Raw genomic sequence first — 25,212 nt, forward strand, 5'->3', positions numbered from 1 at the left:
GCTCTTTCAATGATGAGGATGTAACATCCTGGACAGGGAGGAACGCTGGTTTGTGGGCGGAGTCAAGGAGTCCATTTACGTGAAAAGGGAAAGACCATCTCTGAATCGAGGAGGGGGCCTAAGGGTCCATCTGTCACCATCTTACAATGCTGTGATTGCAGCCATTCCCCAACTCTCTGTGACTGGGACTCATGGACATTGATCAGTGGGCTTTTATTATTATTATTATTATTATGTTTATCAATTGAATTAATTAAAGGAACTGACCTCACAGCCCATTGTTCATTCAGTCACTGTGCAAATGTCCTGTTTATAAGGTTGGAAACCTGCAGTCAGCTCAGACTGAAAAAGTCACCTGGATGATGACTAAACACTGAAAACGTCCAGATGAGCAGAATCAACCGTTGGGACTGTGTACTAAACATTACCCAGTAGTTCAATTGTTTCACGTATAATATTGAAACATTTGAAATTAAAGAAACGTGTCTCAGCAGTCAGTGTCGTCAGAATCATTTTATAAATATAAGCAATATCTTTTTCAACATCAGTTGTATCTACAACCGTAACAACACTTTGATTCGTCTGTTTTTCTGCACACAGTCTAATGGGTGGTGTCCCTGCAGGGACAGATATCAGGTTCAAGTTCAAGTTCAAGATATCAGGTATGAAAAGAAATGATTGTTCAAGGAAATCAGCAGCTGTTTCACACCTTTTCTTTTTCTTATAGTTCCAGGAAAGAGGCACATATGTTCTTGTTAAGTGTGTGTGTGTGTGTGTGTGTGTGTGTGTGTGTGTGTGTGTGTGTGTGTGTGTGTGTGTGTGTGTGTGTGTGTGTGTGTGTGTGTGTGTGAGTGTGTGTGTGTGTGTGTGTGTGTGTGTGTGTGTGTGAGTGTGTGTGTGTGTGTGTGTGTGTGTGTGTGTGTGTGTGTGAGTGTGTGAGTGTGTGTGTGTGTGTGTGTGTGTGTGTGTGTGTGTGAGTGTGTGTGTGTGTGTGTGTGAGTGTGTGTGTGTGTGTGTGTGTGTGTGTGAGGGGGGGGTGTAAATCTGAATCATTTCACCAGCAGCTTTCTTAAGCTTCCTCTTGGCCCATCAGTTTTGTCTGATGTGGCTGTCAAACTGCTGTTTATAGTTCTGTGGTATTATAACTATATAATTGTAGATGTGAATTCTCCAGCTGCTCAGCTTATCCATCTTTATAGACACACGACTGTCCCCATCACGTGGGTTCTTTTATCCCCACACAACGTCCTAAGAAAACAACAAATTGCATTCGTTTCAGATCTCTCGTTTAGTTTGGATATTATTCTTTCCAAAGTGGCAGCAATCTTATGACTGACGTTACCTTTAACTTCTCTTTCCTATTGTTGGAAAGAGAACCAAAACTGAAATATGTGTGCAAAGAGGAAGAAGAAAGGAAGTGGTATCAGATATGATCAACTATCATTATTACACAGAAGTTTTACAGCTTTGCAACCTGACATTGTTCTTATTAGCTATTGTGCTTTAGGGCAGTTTTTTAAAGGTTAAAACCGTGCTTTCAGATGTATAGATAATTAAAAAAATTTCCACACATATAAATGATTTTGTGTGTGTTATTGGCAGAAGTGTTTAAAGCCAACATAAATACAGTTACAACTGAAGTCTAAAGAACAAAAATCCTTGTTTGCATCAGTCTTCTTTTTGTCTCTTTAAAAGTGAATCAGATGGTTTGGAGACTGCTGGAGTCCACCCTTTGTCTCCTCACACTCTACCCTCTGCAGGTCTGCTCTGAGACATCCCCTTTAAACACTCGCTGATCACTGACACGTTCAGTTGCCGTGAATCTTCCAGTGGCTCAGCATTCTTGGGTTCCTTGTTGTCCATTTTGCACTCTCTCCACGGGTGAGTTTGATTGCCTTTAAGACATTAAAATCAAGGACTTTATTTTTTTTTCAAAAATAGGTGTAATATTTATATGTAACTAAAACTTCTTTATTATTAACTCTAAATATTCAAAGCTGGAGATGCAGAATAAATGCAGGGGGGAGATGAAGGTTTTTCATCATGTCAAACGAAGCAGAGGGCTGTACTTAAAACTGAAAACCAGTTTTAGTTTTGATATTAGCAGTCACGGTAACCTGACTGAAACTTACAAACTGAACTGCTTATGTAATAGGTCCAGTTATTAAATATAGTTTAAAGTATCATTAACATTTTATGATGACGTGTATTTCAACACACACACTTGTGTTGATATTTTCTTATTCTATTGCTTATTGTTTATAACTATTTATGAATAAATAGGCAACCGTAGTGGAAACAGATGTTTCCATGGGAACTTGTGTTATGGAAACATCTGTTTCCATAACGAAACATCTGATCAAAATAATATACACTGATACTGATAATGAGCCTTTAACAATCATAGCATTCAAGTTTACAGTAAGCATGCTTGTGCAGGTATTAACTGATTTATGAGTTAACATTGTAATAGATTATTTATATGTGCAGGTTTGGTCAAACACACTTTCTCATACACAGCAAAATGTTTCTGTTTAGTGTTTTTATTTAAGTAAAGTAATGGGCACAAGTAAGTGTTTTTGCAACAGGTTCCTAGTAACAAACTGCTTAAAGATACAATTTAAAATTGTTTTTTTATGGTCTGTTATGTGTAGACGGAGCGCCGGTTCATATCTTGTGTCTTTTTATGTGTGAATGATTCATCACTCAGTGTAAACTTTCCTCTGAAAATAGCGACGCACAAAGCCTCGACTGAAAGTGAGTGAAAAGACATCCGATGTCCAGCGACTAAACTCTGAAGGATCTTCAGAAAGCTTGGACATCACTGCTGATGAACACTTTTTAAAAACAATTTCAAACCATGACTCTTTGAAAGCAACATTTAAAAAAATTAGGGCTGGATCAAGACTTTTGCACAGGACTGTAACTCATGGCATATAACCCTTTTAATACACTTTTAACTTTAAATCAACCCTTAACTATTCTTAATAATAACAGTAAACCGTACCGATGTTTTAAAGTAAACTCTCCTGCAATAAGAATTGAATGCAGTGTTGAACTCAGCAGGTTGAACTGAGGGCTGCACCAGCAGTGAAACGAGATGTGATATTACTCCACGTCGCTTTTCTTTTGGTATGTTATCGCAGTCTGACGATCAAAGCTGCGGTTAAGTGACAAAATACTGAAATCTATTCATTTCAATGAAGAGGAAACATTACATGGAATACTTAATTGTGCAAGACCTGCAGATTTCTGCTATTGAGAAACGTAAAGATCTGGATAGCGATGACCTTTACTAGTTATCATGCTGCGTTTTATTAACCAGTTTTTAAATAAAACAACAAAATTTGCTCCTCGACTGACTGTTGAAGTCCATGTCAGTAAACCTGCACAAACTTGATTTGTTAATCGCACTTAGAATGGATTACAATGTTCCACCATCTTTTCACCACCTTATCTTGCATATTTTTGTGTGTAGTCCAGATTGGAATTTTGGAAAACACATAATTCCCATGGACTTAAATGCAACAGTAACATAAGGTATTAACAGTTAATGTTATGTGATGTGAATGTGACCTGAATGTAATGTAGATACATTCATACACTGGTGAATGAATGTGAATGTGGTTGTTCTTCTTCCCGAAGACTTCTTCCCATCACTGATGGGAATAACGGCGTTACAAGTAACGTTTTCAGTAACGAGTAATCTAACTAATTACTATTCCTATCGTTACCGTTACTAACAAGAAAATGCAGTCGCGTTACTATTTTTCATCAAACAGACCGCATCTTACATCAGCTGAAGGAGCTGTCTATGGAAGTAATCTGGGCGCTACAGCTTTAAGCAGTGCCCAGCGCTCCACTGCTTAAAGGTTTGCTGTATGTTAGAGTTTTGTTTTATGCCTGCCTATGTTCCCTCTGTCTGTCCATGGTGTCACTGTGTCTGCTCGTGAGTCTCTGTTAAGGTCAGTGTCTAACAATGAGCCTGGTCCTCTAACAGACACAGAGTCCTCTGTGTCTGTTAGTTTCCTGTTTTATTCTGAAGGTCCTTGTCTCATGTGAGTGTGTTCAGCTTACGTTTCCCCTGCCTCGTCAGCTGTGATTTCTCCCAGGTGTGTTCCCCTCCTGTCTCCCCTGATTACTGCTGTGTGTATTTAAGCCCTGTGTTCTCCTGCCTGTTGCTGGTTCATCTGCCTTATATGGTGTTTTGTTCTCTGGTCTGCGTCAATCTCCTCCGTCATCCTGAGTGGTTTCCCTGCGTCTGTCTGTGTCTCTGTGTCATTCTCCCCGTTTGGTTATCATTTCAGGTTTGCTCTTTAGTTTTCCCAGTTTAGGTTTACCCAGTTCTGTTTTTCGCCATCCTCGCCTTGTGTATTTTCCACCTTCTTTATAAAGCTTCCTCACATCTGAAGTGCCTGCGTTTTGGGTCCTTTAACAATTCCACACAGCTCATCCTACGAGCCGCGACAGCTTATGAGCAAAAAGCCCAGCCCTTTCGTGTTGGTGGAAAAATGCACCGTGTCGACCAATCAAATATGATATGGCGACATGACATTTGGTTGTTTAGGGAGAGGAGTGACGGCGAGAGAGAGAGAGAGAGAGAGAGAGAGAGAGCAGAAAAAGAGAGAGAGCGAGTTTTGAGATGTGAGAGATTTGTGACGTTTAGCGTGTTTGGAGCGTGTAGTTAATGTGTTGTCTTGTGTAGTTAGTGTGTAGTGTTGTGGATAGTTTTGTGTTGTGTGTCAGAACAATGAGGCGACTGCTGTCTCCAGGTAGAAACAGCAGTGACACACCTGCTGCTGTCAGACCTGCAGGTATCAGGCTGTGATGTTTCCTTTATAGTGGACAGAAATTATTGTTTTGTAGTGGCACAAATAATTTGTGGCATCTTATTGAAAAACAGCTGATTGTTCTGTAAATAGTTTGAAATGGTCATTAAAAAAAGGTAAATGGCTGCAAATAACTTTGTTTGCAAAACTTGTGCGTAGGATTTTAAAATTGACCATTTATATTTGCATTTAAAGTTATGAAATATGATTCAATAAACATGTTTGTGGTTGTTACAGTAAAAATATCACTTTTTCTACTCGGATTTTATGTTTTTTGTCTGATTTGTGTCTGAACTGTAGATTCAGACAGGTGAGGTTGTGCTGATGATTCCAAACAAGGCAAATAAACAGTTTTTAAATGTGGAGGGAAAATCAAAAGTAGTTACAAATGGCCAATTCAGAAAAATTCAGAGGAAGAAATGTAGTTTCAGTTTGCAATCTGATGGGACTGCAGTGGCAAGTTAAACATGTGAGGTATTTATAAATATTTTATTGTTTTTGCAAAAGAGCACTTTTAATAATCACGTTGTGTTGGGATGAGCCTGGTTAATGTAACATTATTCCAGATTGTTACATTGCAAATACAACAGCCTACTCTAAAGTTCAAATGTAAATGAGCCTGTTTTGCTGAAAATGAGTCATTTCTATTACACACCAGTGGAGAGGATCAGGGCTTGTTTAAGTCAGCAGTTTCTCTTCTCCGTTTTGAAACAAATGAACCCAACAGGATGGAGTATGCAATGATTGTGTCAGGGCTCTGTGTGCGGGTAGGCGGAGAGGAGGATCCAAGTGCAGGACTCGAACACAGAATTGTAAATCAGAACCTCAGCTTTATTGCTGGCATGAAAACCAAACGTGAAGTGAGGTGACTACAGAAACCAAAGAAACACACAGGCATAATCTGAGGGTACAACGCGACACCGAGCATGGGAAAACACAGGGCTTAAATACACAGGGTAGTAATGAGGGAATGGGCAACAGAAGGGAGACACAGCTGGGGGAGATCAGGGCTAACGAGACAGGGGGAACAAAGCTGCACACACTAACATAAGACAGACTTTCACAATAAAACATGAAACACTAATAATAAACATCACTACAACAAGAGAATGAGAAAACAATCCAAAACACCAAGATAACTGAAACACAAAGTACCAGAGAAACAAAGAATAATCCATGATGCAAAAGTAAACCAAAACATAAACTCAATTGCTGGGTCCAACGGACCCAGAACCGTGACAGATTGGGTTAGTTATTTTATAATGCTACTCTGTCCTTATATCTTTGAAAGGAGTGCCTTATATTGATCTTCAATAGTCCTGGCCATTTTTGTACCCATCAAACTGTGTCTGATAATATATAGCATGAAGTTGGGATGCTCTGTGAAATAGGAATAAAAGCAGAATGCAGTAATTTGCTAATCTCATCAACCTGTGAGAAGTTGGAATAAACTTCTTTGGAGCCCATTGCTCCTGAGAAACCAATTATTGTTGTGAATTTTACATTGGAATGATTACTTGTGCGCTGATTTACATTAGTGCACAAATATAGTGTCATAGCTAGTTATATAGCTATGGGAATAATGGCATATCATGCTGTCCCTGAGATCCTTTGAGATGTTTTAGCAGAACCCTGTCTGGCAGTCTCACACTAAGGGACAAGGTGCCTAAACTCATCAGATGTTCCTTCTTGTGTTTTATGAGCATTTTTTTCCTGACTAAAACGAGTCTTTAATGTTTCTTGTGCCACAGGGTAAACCGCAGCCATGGACGATGGAGATGACCAATTTAGTATCTTTATGACTCTGTTTAACGACACAGAGACGACTGACCAAAGCTACGTGGTCAGTGAAACTGTCCAGCTCTGTGACAAGAAAGGTGTCAATGAATTTGGTGCAAAATTCATCCCAGTTTTCTACTATGTCAATTTCCTCTTGAGTTACCTTGGCAACGGGCTTGTCCTCTTCATCATCTACAAGTATGAGAAGCTCAGCACAGTGACAAACATCTTCCTCCTGAATTTGGTCCTGTCCAATATCCTCTTTGCCGCCAGCCTCCCCTTCTGGGCCACGTACCATCTATCTGAGTGGATGTTTGGAAATGCCCTATGTAAGATGGTCAGCAGTGCCTACTTTATTGGTTTCTACAGTTCCATCCTCTTCCTTACACTTATGACATTTGACAGATACCTAGCAGTGGTGCATGCAGTGGCAGCTGCCAAGAGCAGGAAAAAGCTATATGCTATCATTGCATCTGTGATCGTTTGGTGCATCAGTATTGCAGCGAGTGTGAAAGAGCTGGTTCTTCGAAATGTCTGGAAGCATGCTGTTACTGGACTGATGTGCGAGGAGTCCGGATTCACAGAGGACACCATGAAGCGCTGGCGTCTTTTCAGTTACTACCAGCAATTTCTGCTCTTCTTTCTTCTCCCCCTGTTCATGGTGATGTACTGCTACATCAGCATCACCATACGCATCATGTCCACCCGCATGAAAGAAAAGTGCCGTGCCATAAAGCTCATATTTGTCATCATCTTCACATTCTTCGCCTGCTGGACTCCATATAATATCGTCATACTTCTTCGAGCAATACAGATCTCCAGTTCCATTGAAGAATCGTGTTCTAGCGCAGAAAGCTTGGACTATGCACTTTATGTGACCCGAAACGTTGCCTATTTGTATTGTTGCATTAGTCCTGTGTTTTACACCTTTCTAGGAAAGAAGTTTCAGAGCCACTTCAAGAGGCTGGTGGGTAAGAAGATTCCTTGTTTGAAGAGACACATTAGCTTCAATAGCCAGAGCACCAGGACAACGTCACAGCGGACACCACACTCTTTATACGAGTACTAAACACCCACATGTGTGTTGGTCTACTGTTGTAACGTCTCTCACTGATGCATTCTTTAGGCCATCTGTCACCAATGTAACTGGCAAAGGTCAGAGATGATGGCCACAATCATTTTGTTATATCCCTGCAGCACCAAACCAGTCTGGCCCCGTGTTCGTTGTGTTGCGTTACAAAGTAATTACATTACATTTTTCAGTGATGCAGTAATGTAACATTTTACTGTAGCAAATTCAGTAATTACATTAGTTACAATTATGTTGTTACTTACAAAGGTTCTTCAGTTGTCTAAGTACAAGTTGGTTTTTACAGCACATTTCACAGACAGATGTCAGAGAGGCATCTGTGCACCAAGCAGATACAAAAACAAAATCTGTTTCATGTTTATATGGTTTTTTTTCTTCCTACTACTTGAACAACTGATTTCAGTTCATGTGCAAGTGGAGGAAAATGCTGGCGCTTTGGGAGATGTGAACATTTATTTTTCTTGTATAACAGCGTGGTAGCACAGTGCAAACTGCATCCAGGGCAGAAAAAAACTCTTTATACTGCTAACACAACTTTGGCTCAATCATCGGCTCAGACAGCATGCTAATGCAACGCTAGCTGAGAACCCAGAGAGATTTTAAAGCTGAGTCTTTGCCAACCCAAGCTCAGCAGACAGAACTTGAACTGCAACAGGTACCAAAACGTGATTAGCAGTCAAACTTCCAGTGTGCTGTGGCGACCGCTTTGAAGGCTGTTCCATCTTTGCTTTGTTGTCATTTTTGTGTTCATATGTAAATACTAGAAAGAAATCATATAGGTAGCCTAATATGCAACGAATCCTTCTCTTATTAAACATAAACATTGTAGAAATACTATTGAAGTGTACTTTTATTTGATACCTACAGACACTGATACAATTATTAGGCTACTTAAAAACACGTTGCCTTGAATTATATAATTATAATAATGCATGTGAAAGTTTGATATTCTGAATCTTTGTTTAAGGAAAAGTTTTTTAACTGGACAATCTAACGTTTTAATCTAATACTCTTCACTCCACACGGCTCTCAACAGATGATCAGTTTTTGTTATTATCAGTTTTCCCTGATAATAAGCAATCTTTAGTTGACTTCACTCGTCTCCTGCTGCGCCGCTCTGTCAGATTAAGTTTTAAACCTGCTTCATGTTTGTCACGTGTTTAAATCAAGAGTGCCTAACTGAAATCATCCAATAATGTTCTATTTGTGTTAACATGTATTAGACTCATACTCAAGAACAGCTATGAAATTACTTTTGGTATGCATACTTCATGTGTTACGTTACAGCTATATCTACTATAGTCATGCTGTAGAATTATGATTATGTGTTGCCGAAATGAAACAACTGATTGTCTGGTCAGTCTCTGGTTTGTGATTTTCAGGCAGCAGAGCAGAGTGGGATCATATATTTGAGAAAGTGCGAGCTAACAGCTCTATGTTTGCTGGATAAAGTGATGTTGGTATTAATCGTTTGTAGGTGTTATGTGGATGTAGCCAAAAAGCTGAATGAAAAGATCAACCCAGGATGCTTCTGGAAACATGTATTATTACCAGGCTGATATGTAGTTATGTTATAAACCCATATGTTATTCACAATACAGAAAACATTGCACATTTAAACTGAGACATCAAATTCAAAATGAACTATTTGATTTGACACAGGCTTTTTGGAACTGGGGTTTCATTTCAACAGTTTAAAGCTACTGAATGATGACGTTTTGGCTACTTCTGCACCTACTGCATATTTCTGTATTCTGCTTTATGATTTGATGGTTTTTATATTGACTGTTCTTGTATTGTAACATAATGTATATGTTTGCAATGCATCTGTATCTTTTAAATAAACTGTATGGATGATTTAAACTTTTCCTCACTGCCGTCTGTCCTTTTATGGAAACATTTATTACCACTTTGGGAGTCTTAGCAAACGACCAGATTAGTTCCCTTTTCTGACAGAACATCTGGTTGTTGCTTCCTGTCACATACGCATTTTCTAGTGAATCACCTCATGCAACAGGACAAAATAACTATGTATTGCAGCAACATGCTGAAATGATGAAATAGGCTTGGTTATCTGTACAGTGTGAGTCAGTGTTGTTACAAATATTGTTCGTCATTTTCATAAACACTGGCCTGAGGATCTGGATGGCCATCACCCTGAGCACGCCGTATCTACTGAGCTGGGTTGGGTCTGGTATGCTCCAGCACTTACAGCAAGAAGGTTCGTAGCTAAAAACCCAGCTGGGGCCCATTGATACTGGGATGGTGTGACAGGTAGGGGGCAGGACACGACCACGATTCACCATTCAGGACATCTTTACACACGGTTGCTGTACAAACCACAGCTGCAGCTCTCCGCTCACAGCTCGACATCCACATCAGCAACAACACAACAACAGGCCCTAGTTCATTTATGTGCAGGGGAGGAGTGACGTGCTGATTCCGCTCAGGTGCGCCAACCTCCCCCACAGCCACGCCACGGACCACGCCCCGCCACATTTGAACGTTCTCCCTGTGCAGCAGCAATTCATTAGTAATTCCAAATTGGCCATGGATGTTAGATGAAGGGTATAACATTCGAGTTGTGTTCCTGCCATCAAATTCAAAAATGGTTTTTCTGAAATATTGGATATGTTTAATATGTTCTATTGTCAATAATCTATTGTCAATTATAACCATTATGAACTACAGTCATAATGGTTATAAGAAGAACAGTTAGATGTACTAAACAGATTCTTTGTAAATAAAAACTGTAAACTGCCACAAGCCCCTGAGCTATGCTTTTGAGCAGGTATGTAGGTAGACTTGGTCTGCAGTGAGTTCCAACCTCACATATAAGATACTAAACTATGACTTGTTTACCAAGTCATGGATGCAGGGAAGCTATGCACTGGCTAACCCGGCGACTTCAGAAACCCTGAATGACCATGGAGGACAGCTACAATGGATGACTCCAGAATTTTCCATTCATTAAATAAAACCTCTGCACAACATCTAACCAAGTCAAGAACAAGAGGTTTGTGTATCATGTAAGAGCCTACAATGAAGAGGCACCAGATGGAAATAGAAAAGGTTTACAGCATGGTGTGACCCACCGGTTACACTCAAGAACAGGAAGGCCAGATTAGACTTAGGAAACATCTGCAAACTGCACAGATGAAACCAAAATGAAGTTGTATCCCGATGACTGGAAATGGCCAAAGCATATCTCATCATCTGTCAACGAGTTTAGAGGCAGTGTTATGGCACGGGCATGTATAGCTGCCAGTGAAACCAGCCTACTGAATTCTGAGGTGCACACCAAATGCTGCAAATCTGATCAGACAGCATGTTACAGTGCAAATGAATAATAACCCAAATCACAAAGCAAAACTGAAAGAGTTTCTCAAGGCAGGTCAGTCAGCTGATCTCAAACCAGCAGAGTGTCACAGTACTGGGACCGCAGCGTTTTTGAGTTTCACTGTATTTTGTTATTCATTTGTGTTCTAGTTTCAGTTTAGCTTATCTAGTAAATCTCTACGATGTCCAGGTTGGCGTTTTAGTCCTTTGGTTTTTAGATCCTTATATATCATCTCCCCCTGTACTAAGTCTCCCTGGTTCATGTTTGATGCCTGTGTGGTTCTTGTTGTCAAGTTCATGGCATGTCTGCGTCTCGACATGTTTCCTGTTTGTTTCAAAAGTCTTGTTTCCATGTTCTATGTGCTTTGTTTACACTTGCCCTGTGGTGTCATTATGGTCAATTGTGTCAGCTGATTCCCCATGTGTGTTCACTTCCCTCCATCACCCTCCTGGGTATTTAAGTCTTGTGTCTCTTACTGTTAGTTGTCAGGTTGCCTACTTACGCTCCCCCCATGCAGTCACAGTCATAGTTAGTGTCATAGTCACAGTTAAAATCATAGTTTACTTCTCAGTTTAAGTCACAGTTAGAATCACAGTCAAAGTTATAAAGTCATAGTCTGGTCTTAGTTCTCACTTTTTGGTTTTGTAGTTCATGAATCAGCCCAAATAAGGCTCGCTTTTGTTTTGCAACCTTAGCACAGTCTTCCTCGGTGTTTGCTTTTGGGTCCCCTTCCTCCCTCCACACAGTCTGCCAGTTCAGATCGTGCCAGTAGGACCTGACCATGCCGGACCCAGTGACACAGGAAAGAGAAATTATTCAAGCTGTGGAATCACTATCGACTGCATAGCTCCGGAAAGGAGGAATGGGAAGGGTTAGTACACCAGATGTGTGTCAGTCTTTCCCTGGTTGTGGGAGGGGCTACCCCCGATGGACAGTGACTTTCTCAGTACCATTCTGCAACTCTGTTTGCAACTATAGAAAGTAGCTGTGTAAACTTCAAATATCTGCTCGGTTTATCAAGACATCACATATTTGCAAAAGCGCTCCGATGTTTTCGGAGACGTCTGTTACCCACCAGCTCGATAGCTGACCGGTAGTTCAAGGCTCACTAGAGCCGGCGAGAACAGCAAACTCCCGACACATCATTTTCAAACCCCCGTGATCTTTCGCTACTCAGGTTAAACATGATATATAAGTCACTTAGATAACTTAAAAATGTTATCGTTTGGCTTTTTTCAGTGTTTTATTTGTTCGTCAGTAAATCGGTTTGGCTGAGATTAAAGTTATAGTTTTTACACAGCTGAATAAACGTCAAACAGAAAACTGATAAAACAGAAGTGTGAGATGATAGAGAGTTTACTCCAGTGTGCTGTTATATTTTAGATAGAAAGAACAGACGAGGAGCCAGCCAGCAACTACTTGCGTCAGTTATGAAATCAGCTGAGCTCATCCAGCCTCCTCATGTTTCCACTGGAGGTTCTGGAGAAACACTCCAGCCATCCGTTCCAGCTAGAGGATCCGAGGTGCCCGTCCAACCATCTTCTGTCTCCGCTGGAGGTCCTGAGGGGTCGCTTCAGCCGTCTGTCTCTGTTGTAGGTTCCGAGGAGTCCATCCAGCCATCAGTGTCACCTGCAGTACCACAACCTGCTCCATCGCTTGCAACTGCCACGCTGCCATCTGGTCCAGCTACCTCGCCTGTGGTTGCCACACCACCGTCTGATCCTGCCTCGTCTGGTCCTGCTCAGCCCGCACATCCACATCTAGTACCTCACCGTCACCGGCCACTTTCCAGGCCAGCGGCTGGGCATCTTCAGTGTCATGGATGGCCTCTTGAACTCTGTCACCGCCATCTTCCACATCCTCAACTGCTCCATTGTCGCCGCTGGCTCAGAGGTTGGCGCCCTGAACTGTTCTGCCATGGACTCCTCAGGGGTCGACCTCCTGAAATAAGGAATATTTAATGGCTGTGTGGCCGACCTTCAGGTTGATCTCCCGAACAGTTAGATTACCGGCTTTTGTGCTGCCAACCTCCAGGTTGACCTCTAGAACTGTTTTGTTACGTTGGACCTTCAAAGTTAGGCTTTTTTGACTCGTTTTGCTCATGTTTTGGTCTGGGGTCCCTTGTTGAGGTTTGTTTATTGGTTGGTTTCAGCAGGTGGATTTAGTTATGTTTTGGGCTGCTCAGTCGCTTATAGTTGGTCAAGAGTAGCTAGCAAAGGAAGTGATCATTATGTCAGTTCACAGATGATGATGATATCATTATTTAATGCATCACCTGACCTTTCTGCTAACTATACAGTAAATATACACCAATCAGGCATAACATTATCATCACCTGCCTTATATTGTGTTGGTCTCCTCCCAAAAAACAGCCCTGACCCGTTGATGCATGGACTCAGTTAGACCCAGCCACCAGGGGGATGGCTGTAGCTCAGGAGGTAAAGCAGGTCATCTACTAACCAGAGGATGGTGAGTCGATCCCAGCGTGCGTGCCAAATATCTTTGGGCAAGATACTAACTTCAAGTTAATCTCCAATGCAGTATGAATGTGAGAATACCTAGGAAGAAACTATGGAAAAAGGAGCTTGTATGAATGAGTGAATGAGGCATAAAGTGCTTTGAGTGCTCAGGTAGAGTAGTGCATATAAGAGCCGGTCCATTTACCATTTACCCCAGGGACGGGCCCAAGGTTTGCCAAAAGCATCACACTGCCTCTGCCAGCGTGCCTTCTTCCCATAGTGAATCCTGGTGCCAGTTGTTCCCAGGTAAGCGACATACACACACCTGGCCATCGATGCAGTGTAAAAAGCAATCCGACCAGACCGACTTCTTTCATTGCTCTGAGGTCCAGTTCTGATGCTCACTTTTACATTGTTGGTGCTTTTGGTGGTGGACAGAGGTCAACATAGTCAACCTGGTTGGTCTGGAGCAGCTCTGCAGTGCACGGTGTGCTGGGACACCTTTCTATAAGAACCAGCTTTAACTTTTTGGCAATTTGAGCTATAGTAGCTCGTTTGTTGGCTCAAACCACACAGGCCAGCCCTCGCTCCTCGCATGCATCAATGAGCCTTTACGATCGTGGCTCAAGAGTTGGGCGTTCGCCTTGTAATCGGAAGGTTGCCGGTTCGAGCCCCGGCTTGGACAGTCTCGGTCGTTGTGTCCTTGGGCAAGACACTTCACCCGTTGCCTACTGGTGGTGGTCAGAGGGCCCGGTGGCGCCAGTGTCCGGCAGCCTCGCCTCTGTCAGTGCGCCCCAGGGTGGCTGTGGCTACAATGTAGCTGCCATCACCAGTGTGTGAATGTGTGTGTGAATGGGTGGATGACTGGATATGTAAAGCGCTTTGGGGTCCTTAGGGACTAGTAAAGCGCTATATAAATACAGGCCATTTACCATTTACCATTTACTGCCCATGGCCCTGTGACTGGTTCACCACGTTTCCTTCAGTGTGCCGTCTTCAGGTGCCATGTTTTCTTTTCAGCAGGTCACAGCTGGGGAGACAATGGGAAGTGAAATTAAAGTGGTAACATGCATTTTGTGAAGTGTTAGAGACACAAAAACTGTGAAATCCACCGAAAAAGGGGAATAAAAAGGAACATGAGGAACAGAGAAGGGGCTTTTCCTTCCCACTGTTGCTAAGCGCTTGTTTGAATGTAATCATTAGGTTTCTCTCTATAGCAACCTTAGATTAATATATAACCTTACTATGTAAAATACTTCAAGATGGCTTATGTTTGGATTTCACACTGAATAGAAACTGACTGACGGTGTGTTAGGAATGAAATGATTTAGCAAAGTTTTTTTTGTGATTTTTATATACACATTGGAACTTTGCTTATTAACTCTGTGTCATCAATTCAGCATCAATTCAGCACAATGATTGAGTTGAATATTGAGACTGACATGTTGAGCTGCAGAGGGAATTGCAAACATGCTTAAACTTCATAACTAGTTAAAGTCAGGGCGATATTTCTCTGTGCCAAGAGAGTCCGAACAGAATGTCCCGGACTTGGATAATAAGCAGAGAACAACAGGCTGAGAATTGCTATATAATATTAATATAGCGAGGTTAGGTTAGGGAGGTGTTTTTTCTTTGTCTATTTTTTTCCAAAAAAGGAGCAGATGCAGACGAGGTCAGACGAGGATGAAGTGCAGGAGAAGATCCACTCGCAGGATGGCACGACCGGCCACATCGTAGAAGAACACAGTCATAATCAGACTTGTTCTTGTTGTGGTATAAAAGTGTATTGCAGGGTCATCCTTTGTGTAGAGCAGACCGTTGATCCAGCGCTGAAACTTCAACTGCTGAAACAAATGAAATCTTTTAAAAGATAATCACTCTCCTGTTCTTCCTTAAAGAAACAAACACTAACAGAAGTGGGTTTAGTAACTATTTATGTTTAATTATTATTTATTTAATTATATATAAATAGTTACAATGTTAATAATGTTACATAAAAATAACTACATTACACCTGAAAATGTGTCATTTAGTTACATTGCCAAGGATTACAGTGTCTTAAAGTGTACCATCATTAAGCTCCGTCTAAATCTTGTTTTTGTGAGAGTAACCTGAGTGTAAATACTTTTTACACTGTTTTTTGTTTGTTTATTGATTTTGATCATGAAGTGAAGTCACCCAAAAATGCGCTTACATTGTAAAAAGGATTTCATGAAGTCCTGAAATTTGACTACAAGACAAAGAAGTTGTCATCATTCATTTATCCTTGAAGCCTCATTAAGAGCTGCTTTGTGATCATTTCTAAAGAATATTTCATTATGTTTATTTCTTTGCTCTTTACAGGAGCAGGGACACATCTGTGGTGTGAGCGCACTGTCTTTAGTATGCTATGGTGTAAACTGGCCTGTTTTTACTCCGAACCATTTCTATATATTAATTCAGGCCTTTTGTTTTTGTGTGTTTAATGTATCTTTTAGTCTGAATTTGTGGTGTGAGTCTGTCGTGGAGGCTGATTTCCATGTTTTTATGTTAAAAATAAACTGAAGATGATATTTTGTTCCAGGCCTTTCTGTGCTTTGTGCCACCTCTCTTGTGTTTTCCCTCCGGGACGCGTGCGGACCCTTCTGTTACCCCTCTGTCCCCCCTCCTTTCAAAGAACCCTGTATTGTTGTACATATCAGACCGTACCAAGTATTGTGGAGAGTGGGGGTGTATCGATTGCTCCTGCGGTGTATTGATTGCTCCTCCATCGCACTGTCTGACCACGCACCTGGAGCTCGAGGCCCGGCCCGCAGCACAGTCGCGTCCCGCTCACAGGCTGGTACCGGAGGGTGTCGTTTGAAGTCAGCTGGGGTGCCGCTGGGCAGATTGATGGGACAGGAGAGAAAGCAAAGACGTACACGACGCAGTGGGCGGACAACCATTGCTCCTGGCTGCTAATAAAGGAAAACCGCGTCTCGGCTGTGTGTCGCTGGAACAACAGACAGCCCAGCGGAGGGAACGCGGCACGGGATCCCGCCTGCACCTGCTTTGTTGTCTGTGCTCGTCTCGTTCACCGTGCGGATAACATGTTTCATCGGAGCGCTTTGTTACTGCTGCCCGTCTTTTGTAACATCATCAGCAACTCCAGCGCTGCATCCTCAGCATCCCGTAAGTAGGCTGTCGCGCGCGCGCGCACGCACACACACACACACACACACACACACACACACACACACACACACACACACACACACACACACACACACACTACCGTAGCAACCGAGGTTAATTTGGAAACATTCATTCATATGAAAATTACGCTCGTACCAATATTTCTGTCTAACGTGTAAAAGGATTGGGCTTCAGTAGAAATAGCAGCTCTGCGTGGAGACACACTCGTGTCTCGGTCCACCGTGGACTTCTAGACAGAATCTCAACAACACATCAGAATAATAGCATGACCAATACACACCATCTGTGACTGTGTAATATATCCATGCATGCTCCACAGATGGAGCTATAAATAGCAGGAGTCTCAGTGTAGCTTGTATTTATTTAGATCACAGCAGCTGTTCTGTTCATGGAGCTGCTGATGCAAAAGGTAAGAGCCCCAGCAGTCACATAGAGCCCTTCAACAGGAAGAGAGCTCCGACAGAATGAGGCTGAGGGAAGGGCAGCCATCTGCTGCGGCCGGTGACTGGCTGGGCAGTGATGGGAAAGGGAAAAGAGGAGCATCGGGAGACCCCCAAAGACCACACAGTATAAAGCAGGTAGAACTAATCACATGTATTAGGGACATATAAGCACATATGGAGGAGGGAAGAAAGGCATCATGAATGCACACAGGACAATAAAGAAAAAGTTGAGAAAACTCTAAATGCCAACATGATCCACGGGCTTTTTGACTTTTGTCTTGTTTTTGACTGGTTCTGGTAACTTGGATAATCTTATTAATCTGTTTAACGTATTCATGTGACGTAATCAGTCAAATGTTTGGTTTGGCACAGGTTTTTCAGCCAAACACTCTTCCTCATACAACCTTCCCATTTATCTACACTTGAGACCAGTAGCAGACCCAACCCAAAAACCATGGGCATCAGAGCTTTTTAAAATTTGACTCTGGATTTAATAAGGAGCCAATAAGAGTAACTGAATATGACAGAACTGTGATCTTTTATTGGGCTGTGACCAGAGCCCGTATTGATTTTGACACAGAAATTCTGATAACATGACGATAGTTACTCTGAAGTGGACACATGGAAGAAATGAACGGATGGATAATTTAGTATAAGGTACTGTGAGCAGCATATTTACCGAGGCTCCAGTTCTGCTGGAACTGAAGGGGGCAGCACATGCATGCAGCTGGTGGTGACGAAGAAGAATAAGGACCTAGCATACACACTGAAAACTACAGCTAGGCAGCGCTGCTCCAGCTCAGTGATAAGAAGGGCAGAGTCGGGTATGAAAGTTTGTTGCATTCAAAGTCAGTGACCAAAGGTTAACAACGGATAATATGCAACCAGTGCTATCATGCTTTTTATACTGGGAGAGAAAATGCTTCCAGTTTACCAGAGCACCTGAACGTCTGGCATCTGTTCAAAGAATTACAGGTTTCAATTCAACATCAAGCAGCCTCCAGTGTTGCCCTTCTGTTACTGTGAAAGACACACAAGTGTTCTCTGAGGCCATTGTAGAAATGCTTAAGCTAACATAACTGCTGTTTTAGCTCACAGTAGCATTAACAGGCTACAGCAGCCACGCTAACATCAGGCTGTGTCGTGTCCTCTCGTGGTCTATCACCACCGTGTCACTGATTTTAAAGACGATTGTGGTTACATAGCTGGGACAGTCATTTTAATTTGCTATCAAAATGGGAATCACATAATTGTACTGGGACTGTTCCCACTACTAATCTTCTGGTATTGTGACGTCCCTGCTTTCTAGGCGTGTTTTTTAATTAAGTACATACAATAATTAACAAAGGTTTGCATCGAGTATGCTTTACAGCAGGACATTCTGTTTTTTGTTTTAAAAGATAATAAATAAGACACAGAGACAAAATAGAATAAAATAAATAAGTAAAAGCATAGACCCGGGGTGTCAAGCTCCTCGAGCGCCAGCATCCTGCTTGTTGTTGAGATATCCCTGCCCTACTGGCTGCTGATTACCTGGATCAGGTGTGCTTTGCCAATATGAAGCTTCAAGGGCAGGTTAGTTGGAAAACGAGCAGGACAGCGGCCCTCGAGGCCTGGAGTTCGACACCTGTGCTGTAGACAAACCAGTGAAGAGTAGCACTGATCGGTCCCTCAAGTCCAGTCGTGTTAGAAAATTCAGAGAGGGATCCACGTCCACTCAAACTCTGTTAATTTCCTCCGGACTGAATGGAGGATTTTTTGGGGAGTGCAGTATGATGACAGCTCGTTTATCCAGTGTTTCTGAGGCTCTGTTGATTTCCAGTTTTTAAGTGCACACTTTTTTGCTGCAGTCGATGTAAGCAACACAAAGTGTCTCCGACTAGGGTGCAGTGTTAGAGACGCAACATCTCCAAGTATCCAGAACTGAAATCCACACAGCTAGGGTTAGGGTTAGGGTCATTGTGATCACAGCGTTCCAGTAAGCCTGGAACTCCAAAGCATTTATGTTTGTTTTTATATGAGACATGTGAAATAATGTGACCTCTCATATAAGCTTTAAGTGCTTCTCATATGTTTGAATGTGAGGAGGTGTTTAGGTTTACCTCTGGATACACGTCTGGTTTAGTATTCATACAAGTAATAATTTTGAGGTCTTCTAGCAAATATCCTGTAAATCTCCACCCAGAAGGAGGAGAAAGAGGCTCAGGTTGGTGAAGCTTCAATTCCATTTTTATAGGACTGTGATCTGAAATGGTAGAGGAGTGTCTGTGAGGCCAAAGACATGTCAGTTCTTCAGTGAGTATTAGGAACAGTTGAATAAAATGAATATTCTCTGCTCAACATCACTTAGGCCCAATTCTGTCAGGCCCCGGGTCGGAGATATAGAAACTAGTTTTCCATGGAGCGATCCATTGACGGGTTCAATCACCGCCCAAACACTTTGGACTTTGCCTGCTGTATTAAACTATTAAAAAATTGTGGGTCATCTAAATGTGGGCCATACAAGGATACCAGTACTATTCTGTTCATGTCCATTACACAGTCTATCAAAATGAACCTGCCATGTTTGTCTTTCTCTGTTGAATTTAACATCTATGGTTTTTATTAATAAGCCACACCTTTAGCTTTGGATAACGAATAAAAAACATGGCCGACCCAGTCTCTGCACGATTTTAAATGTTCTCTATTAGTGAGGTGAGTTTTTTAAGATATGTTAATGCTTTCTTCTTTTTGATGGGGGAGTTACTCCCTCTACATCAAACACAGTCTAACCGTCCTGTTCAGTTTACACACTGCAAATGAATCTTTCCCTGGTTAGGAGAGCAGCTCAGAGTCTGACTAAGCCTGCGACTTGTTGCCAGATGTTTACGATTTCCAACACTTACAGAGTCAAACGTGGTACAGAGAGAGTGGAGAGGAAAAAAAAGAAAAAGCCATCCTGTAATCTCCCCATGACAAAAACGCGGGCAGGTAGGACTCCATCTCTAACCTTGAGCGCCTCAGCGGAGCGTTCAGAAGTACTGTCATAGCTTCATAAAGGAACAACCAAACCAGTTCACAGAAAATAGTACAAAGTAGCACGCATGATAACCAGTTGTTGCATATAACAAAACAGTGTTTAGACATTTAAGGTGCAGCTGATAGTTTCTCATTTCAACGTTTACATCATCATGTGTAACAGTGGTTTACTGTAGGCCTCTTCCACACTGGACAGGAAAGGTTCCACCTCAGATGGAGGAAAAACTTCATGTCAGAGCCACAGTTTGGTGGGATAGGTGCTGCTGTACTCAAGGTTCTTCTCTCAAAGTTTTTTCTTCACCTTGTTGAAAGTGATCATCTCGATGGTGTAGTGCAGGTAAAAGGAGGCTCGGCTAGTATCCAGGTACAGTCCCTTTGTCTCTGGCCGAGCGGAGCACTTTGTCCTCATCCCTGTAGTTGAGAAACTTAATAAGGATAAGCTGGACCCCATCCGCCGCTCTTCCCAAGCAGTGTGCTCTCTCTATGATGACCGTTGCTTGGAAGTGTTCCTCCCCATAAAGCCTGGGATGATGTAGCCAAATACATCATCACCCTCAGACTTCTCTGGGATATTAACAATCGTAACATTAGCTCTCCTGCTCTGTGCGTTGGCCAGGTTGTCTTCATTAGCTCCATCGTGTCTGCTTTGCAAAGAACTGAAGTCGTGTTATCACCATAATACAGCTGTTTCTGTTCTGGATGCATTTTCCCCTGTACTCGCACTTTTGCATTTTTGCCCAACAAAAATAAAAGTAACGGCCACATCCATGCTGTAGACTGTTTCCCACCACCGTGAACTAAAATCATCTGATTGTAGTGCAAGTGCAGCTGGAACTGGTAAGTAGAATCGATACCACCAGACTAACGAGTCTGGTTCTCTACAAGAGTGCGCTCAGCTTGCTACCAGCTGGTTGTATTTTGGTTGGTAACATGTTACTTTATTTGGTATTTGTATAAATCAGGACATTCGCTGAGTGCAGATGTAATAGTTAAATGTGAATTTATGTCTAAGCAGACAGTAACACGTGATTTTTGATGACTTATCACAGTTTATTGGTGTTTTATCAGAAACTGATTGCCTGTAATTGCCAACTTTACCCCAGTTAATCACAAACTTGGAGCAGAAGTAGCAGCTTGACTCTGTATTATGGCAACAGTTATGTTGGCTTTCAGTCACAGTGTTTCTGTGATCGATAGTCTGATTTTGCAGCAAGAAAACTAACAGTTTAACTTAGAGGACGTAATCTGAAACTCAGCGTATTGAAAATGTAAAGAATACAATAATATTGTGTGGTGATAACACAGTACCGTGGGGTGTTTGCTGATTCTGACCTCTAATATGTTTCTTTGTACGTACATGCATTCCTAAATATATGTTTGTATCCGTTTGTCATTTCTGGCGCCAGTGAAACACTCCGACTGTTTCAGCCTTTATAATCATGTCAAAATTAATTGGCTGACGGCCTTTCAGCAAATATTTCTGTTGCTTTTTTTGGCTAATTTCCCCTACATGTTATTTTTAAAACTGTGTTTTAGGTCATTGCTGAGGTTGCTGGGTTTTCCTGCCTGTGCTCAAATAACTGTTGAAGTTCATGCATTTAGTTTTGTTTCCATTTGAAAAAAGTCAGCTGAGTCAACATCTTTGACCTTGTCAGCCGTGATTGGAGCATCGATGTTCATCACTTCACAACAGCTGGTTAAAAAGGATATGGTCAAAAGTTGGTGAAGAATGTTTGATCTAAAGTGAACCAAATGTCTGCCTTGATGACGTCGGTTGACAAATTGTGCTGATTCAAGGGGAAATGGCCCAGTACAGTCGTCTGGTTTCATTCTTTATCCCTCATGTAAAACTACAACAAAGCAGCAGTTTTGGTTTAGACTTCAGTTCAGTGCAGAAACAGAAAAAACATCAGAAATCATTCACAGTTTTCTTGCATTTGCATATTAAAAATGATGATGAAGAACAAAAGCATGGATGGAGGTTGTTCAGTGGTCGGGTGAACAGCAGTAGGGCTGCTCGATTATGGCAAAAATGATGATCACGATTATTTTCACTGAAATTGAGATCTCGATTCTTTGGCGATATTTATTTAACAATAACAATGTATTGAATAATGACTTTAAAGATTGTCAAAAAATAATATAAAATAGTGCAAATACTGATAACAGTGCAAATGTTTGCAATATAAGAAATGAAAAATGTAAACATCTATGTTTAGTGAACTTTGCAGTGTTGCTCTGTGCTGCAGCTACGACACCGTAGCAAAGTTTACACACTGTGTCCACTTGATCCACGTCTGACTGAACCCATAATGTTTCCACACCACTGAAGGTTTTTACCTCTCTTTTCAACCAACAGCAGTCACTCTCCTCTCCAAATAACTTCTGCTCAGCTTTCCGAGCTTCCCTCGGGTCCTCTTAATCAGCGGTCCCCAACCCCCGGGCCTCGGACCGGTACCGGTCCGTGAGTCGTTTGGTACCGGGCCGCAAGAGTTGAGGCTCAGGTGTGAAATGTATAGTTTTCAGGGTTTTTATCGGTTTTCAGCGTTATTTTGTTATCGTTTTTATCGTTTACTCGGTTTTCCTGGGTCTTTTCACCTGTGTTATGAATAAATTTTCTTTTTTTCGGTACCGGTACTAGTTTTATTTTGTTGTATTTATCCGCGACACAATGGCGTGTCCAGCGGGGTGGCCTGGGGGGGCACAGGCCACCCCCCAAACCAGACTGGCCACCCCAGGTGCCACCCCAAAGGCAAAACAATAAAATTCAATCAAATATCAAATGTCCGATTATGTTTTCACGGTGACGCTCAGATATCCGAGTGTAAGTGAATGCAGCATCGGCTTCTGCGCTATGTGCATCATGTTAGCAAAGGTAGGAGAGCCAAGCACGAAAGACGCACTGCAGGAAACAATTTTTCGGTGAAAGAAAATGAGGACAGAATAAATGTCCCGGTAAGTAATATTAAGTTTGTTGAGTTTAGTAAACTTCGGTGAAATTAGAATACCAAGGAAAAAATAACACTTAAAGAATTATTGCAGCTGTGGAATATTTCAGACAGTATGCTACTGAGGGCAGCTAACATAAGAGTTATGAGTTATAAGATATAATCTAAGTCGTAACATTGCTGTATGGAGCTGCAGATTTGGTTGCAGGTTAACATAGCTGGACTGGCCATCGGGCATACCGGGCATATGTCCGGTGACTTATTTTTTATTTTTTTTGTAAGGGCATGAACAATGAGAGGTGGTGGATTGGCCAGATGCAGGTCGATGTGTAGAAATAACTCCGTTGTTTGGTGGTGGCTATGGCGGGGCTTCCACAGAGGCCAGCAGGTGGATGAGGGAAGGGGAGGCAGGAGGAGAGCCCCGAGGCGGCCACCAGTCCGAGTGTCAGGTGAACTGAACTTCAGGTAAGAAGTTATGACCTGCAGTCTCTCTGGGTCAGATATAAACCACGTTTAGGTGGAGTTTATTTTCATGTTGCTGACTTTTTACTGTCAGTTACAATAACTCATACTGCGTTCTAGCCAGTTTGACGGAGTTTTTATACAGCTGTTCGGTTGCTATGATGTTACTGATAGTGAACTTTATTTTATTCATAAGGTTAGTTAGTAGAGTTGCCGACCGTCCCGTAAAAAACTGAATCGTCTCGTATTCAGAGAAAATATTACGCATTTCATGTTGAGCTGAAAAAGAACAGTTTGTCCCGAACTTCAGCTACAATGAAAAAGACACCAAGCTGGAGTTATTCTGTGTTTATGCTGCACAGCTGCCTCTTCTTCTCTCATTCTCTCCCCTCCCTCTCCTGTTTCTACTTCAATCATGAAACTGATCAATGATCAGCTGATCGGCTTTTCTCTCTTGTTTATTTATCGCCCACTTTGCGCCAGAAAGAGGAAACCAGCGGATGTCGCGCTAAACAACAGCAGCACGTTTAAGCTTGATCAGCTGTTGTTAGAATTTATTTAATATTAATTTCTAGTATCAGCTGATGTTTGCTGGAGCCACAGCTGTAAAGCTGCTGGTCATGATGTCGGTTTGGATATGTGGTGAGAGGGAAACATGAAGATGAAACCAGGAGATGTCCTTACTGAACCATCAGAGCTGAACAGGTGATGGAGAAACAGGTTTACCTTTTAGGTGACATGAATGAGTTGAAGTTATGAACTGTTTCTGAGAGACTAATAACACCAGGATCCTTTTTTATGTAGCTGACAGCTGGTAACTGTGCAGGGGCGGGTCTAGCAAAGTTTTGCCAGGGGGCCAGGTAGGGCATTAACAGGGAAAGGGGGGCACAAAGAAATACTTTTCTTTCTTATTCTCATTTAAAATACCTAGTTTTTATTAAATAATTATCTAAATCTTACAACCAAAGTTTTTATCTGACGTAAAATGTATAGAAATCATACATATACCAAAAAGACTGTACATCACTGTCACAACAGGGTTTGTTTTCATTCAAAGTCTTTATGGCTTTAATACCTGGTGGGTCGGTCTGTAGTAAAAATGCCCAATTTTTTTGTCCCAGTCCAGCCCTGCAGGTTATACTGGCAGTGTCACCATGCCAGCTGACTGTATTTCATCATCAGCCAGTGTTGTTCTTTATCAATATTACCAAAGTTTACCATAAGGCAGCATAGAAAGTATTTACTTGCTTTCAGGTTTTATTCAAATGTTAGTCTTTTCATTTGTTTCCCCACTTTTTTCCTGTTTCAAAATCAAACACCAGTTTGTGAGAAGATTATCTTCTTTTTTTAACAGGCAGATAAAGTTTTGCATTGGCATTGGCTAATTTGTCAATTGTTTGTTAAAAATGTTCGTATTTTAATTTTCAAAAATGTTTTTGCCCAAAACATATGTGCACTATATGTCAGTAAAAATGCTATGCAAATATTGTTGTCCTTGAATGCTGAGTAAGCACTGACAAAGCACTGATTGTATCTCTTGTACTTTATCAACGCAGTATCTAAAAACTTTGCACCGTAGTGGTTAAAATCTCATTCTAATAAGAGTTAAAAGTGCATTTGGTTATTAGGTTTATAGGATTATTGAATTATGGTTAAGGGTTGGTAGAATT

General features: G+C 41.7%; 2 protein-coding genes across 2 annotated transcripts in view; both read left to right on the forward strand.

Annotated features, from left to right (window-relative positions):
* The first annotated feature begins 1,765 nt into the window (after nucleotides 1-1,765).
* On the forward strand, nucleotides 1,766-9,547 carry ccr12a (chemokine (C-C motif) receptor 12a). The gene is made up of 2 exons (XM_080907883.1): nucleotides 1,766-1,881; nucleotides 6,581-9,547. Exon 2 carries the CDS (start codon nucleotides 6,595-6,597, stop codon nucleotides 7,675-7,677), a length of 1,083 nt encoding a protein of 360 aa, XP_080764009.1. The 5' UTR covers nucleotides 1,766-1,881; nucleotides 6,581-6,594; the 3' UTR covers nucleotides 7,678-9,547.
* Nucleotides 9,548-16,248: 6,701 nt separating this feature from the next.
* Nucleotides 16,249-25,212, forward strand: part of cntnap2b (contactin associated protein 2b) — a 54,331-nt gene continuing 45,367 nt past the window's right edge. Inside the window, exon 1 of the mRNA XM_080862018.1 lies at nucleotides 16,249-16,647. Coding sequence (XP_080718144.1) covers nucleotides 16,566-16,647 — 82 coding nt within the window. The 5' untranslated portion in view covers nucleotides 16,249-16,565. The remainder of the gene's footprint in view (nucleotides 16,648-25,212) is intronic.

The sequence above is a fragment of the Rhamphochromis sp. 'chilingali' genome (assembly GCF_963969265.1).
Source record: "Rhamphochromis sp. 'chilingali' genome assembly, chromosome: 16".
Classification (NCBI taxonomy): domain Eukaryota; kingdom Metazoa; phylum Chordata; class Actinopteri; order Cichliformes; family Cichlidae; genus Rhamphochromis; species Rhamphochromis sp. 'chilingali'.

Excerpts from the sequence above, each read along its gene's own strand:
- ccr12a (XM_080907883.1), top strand. The coding sequence starts at position 6,595 with ATGGACGATGGAGATGACCAATTTAGTATCTTTATGACTCTGTTTAAC.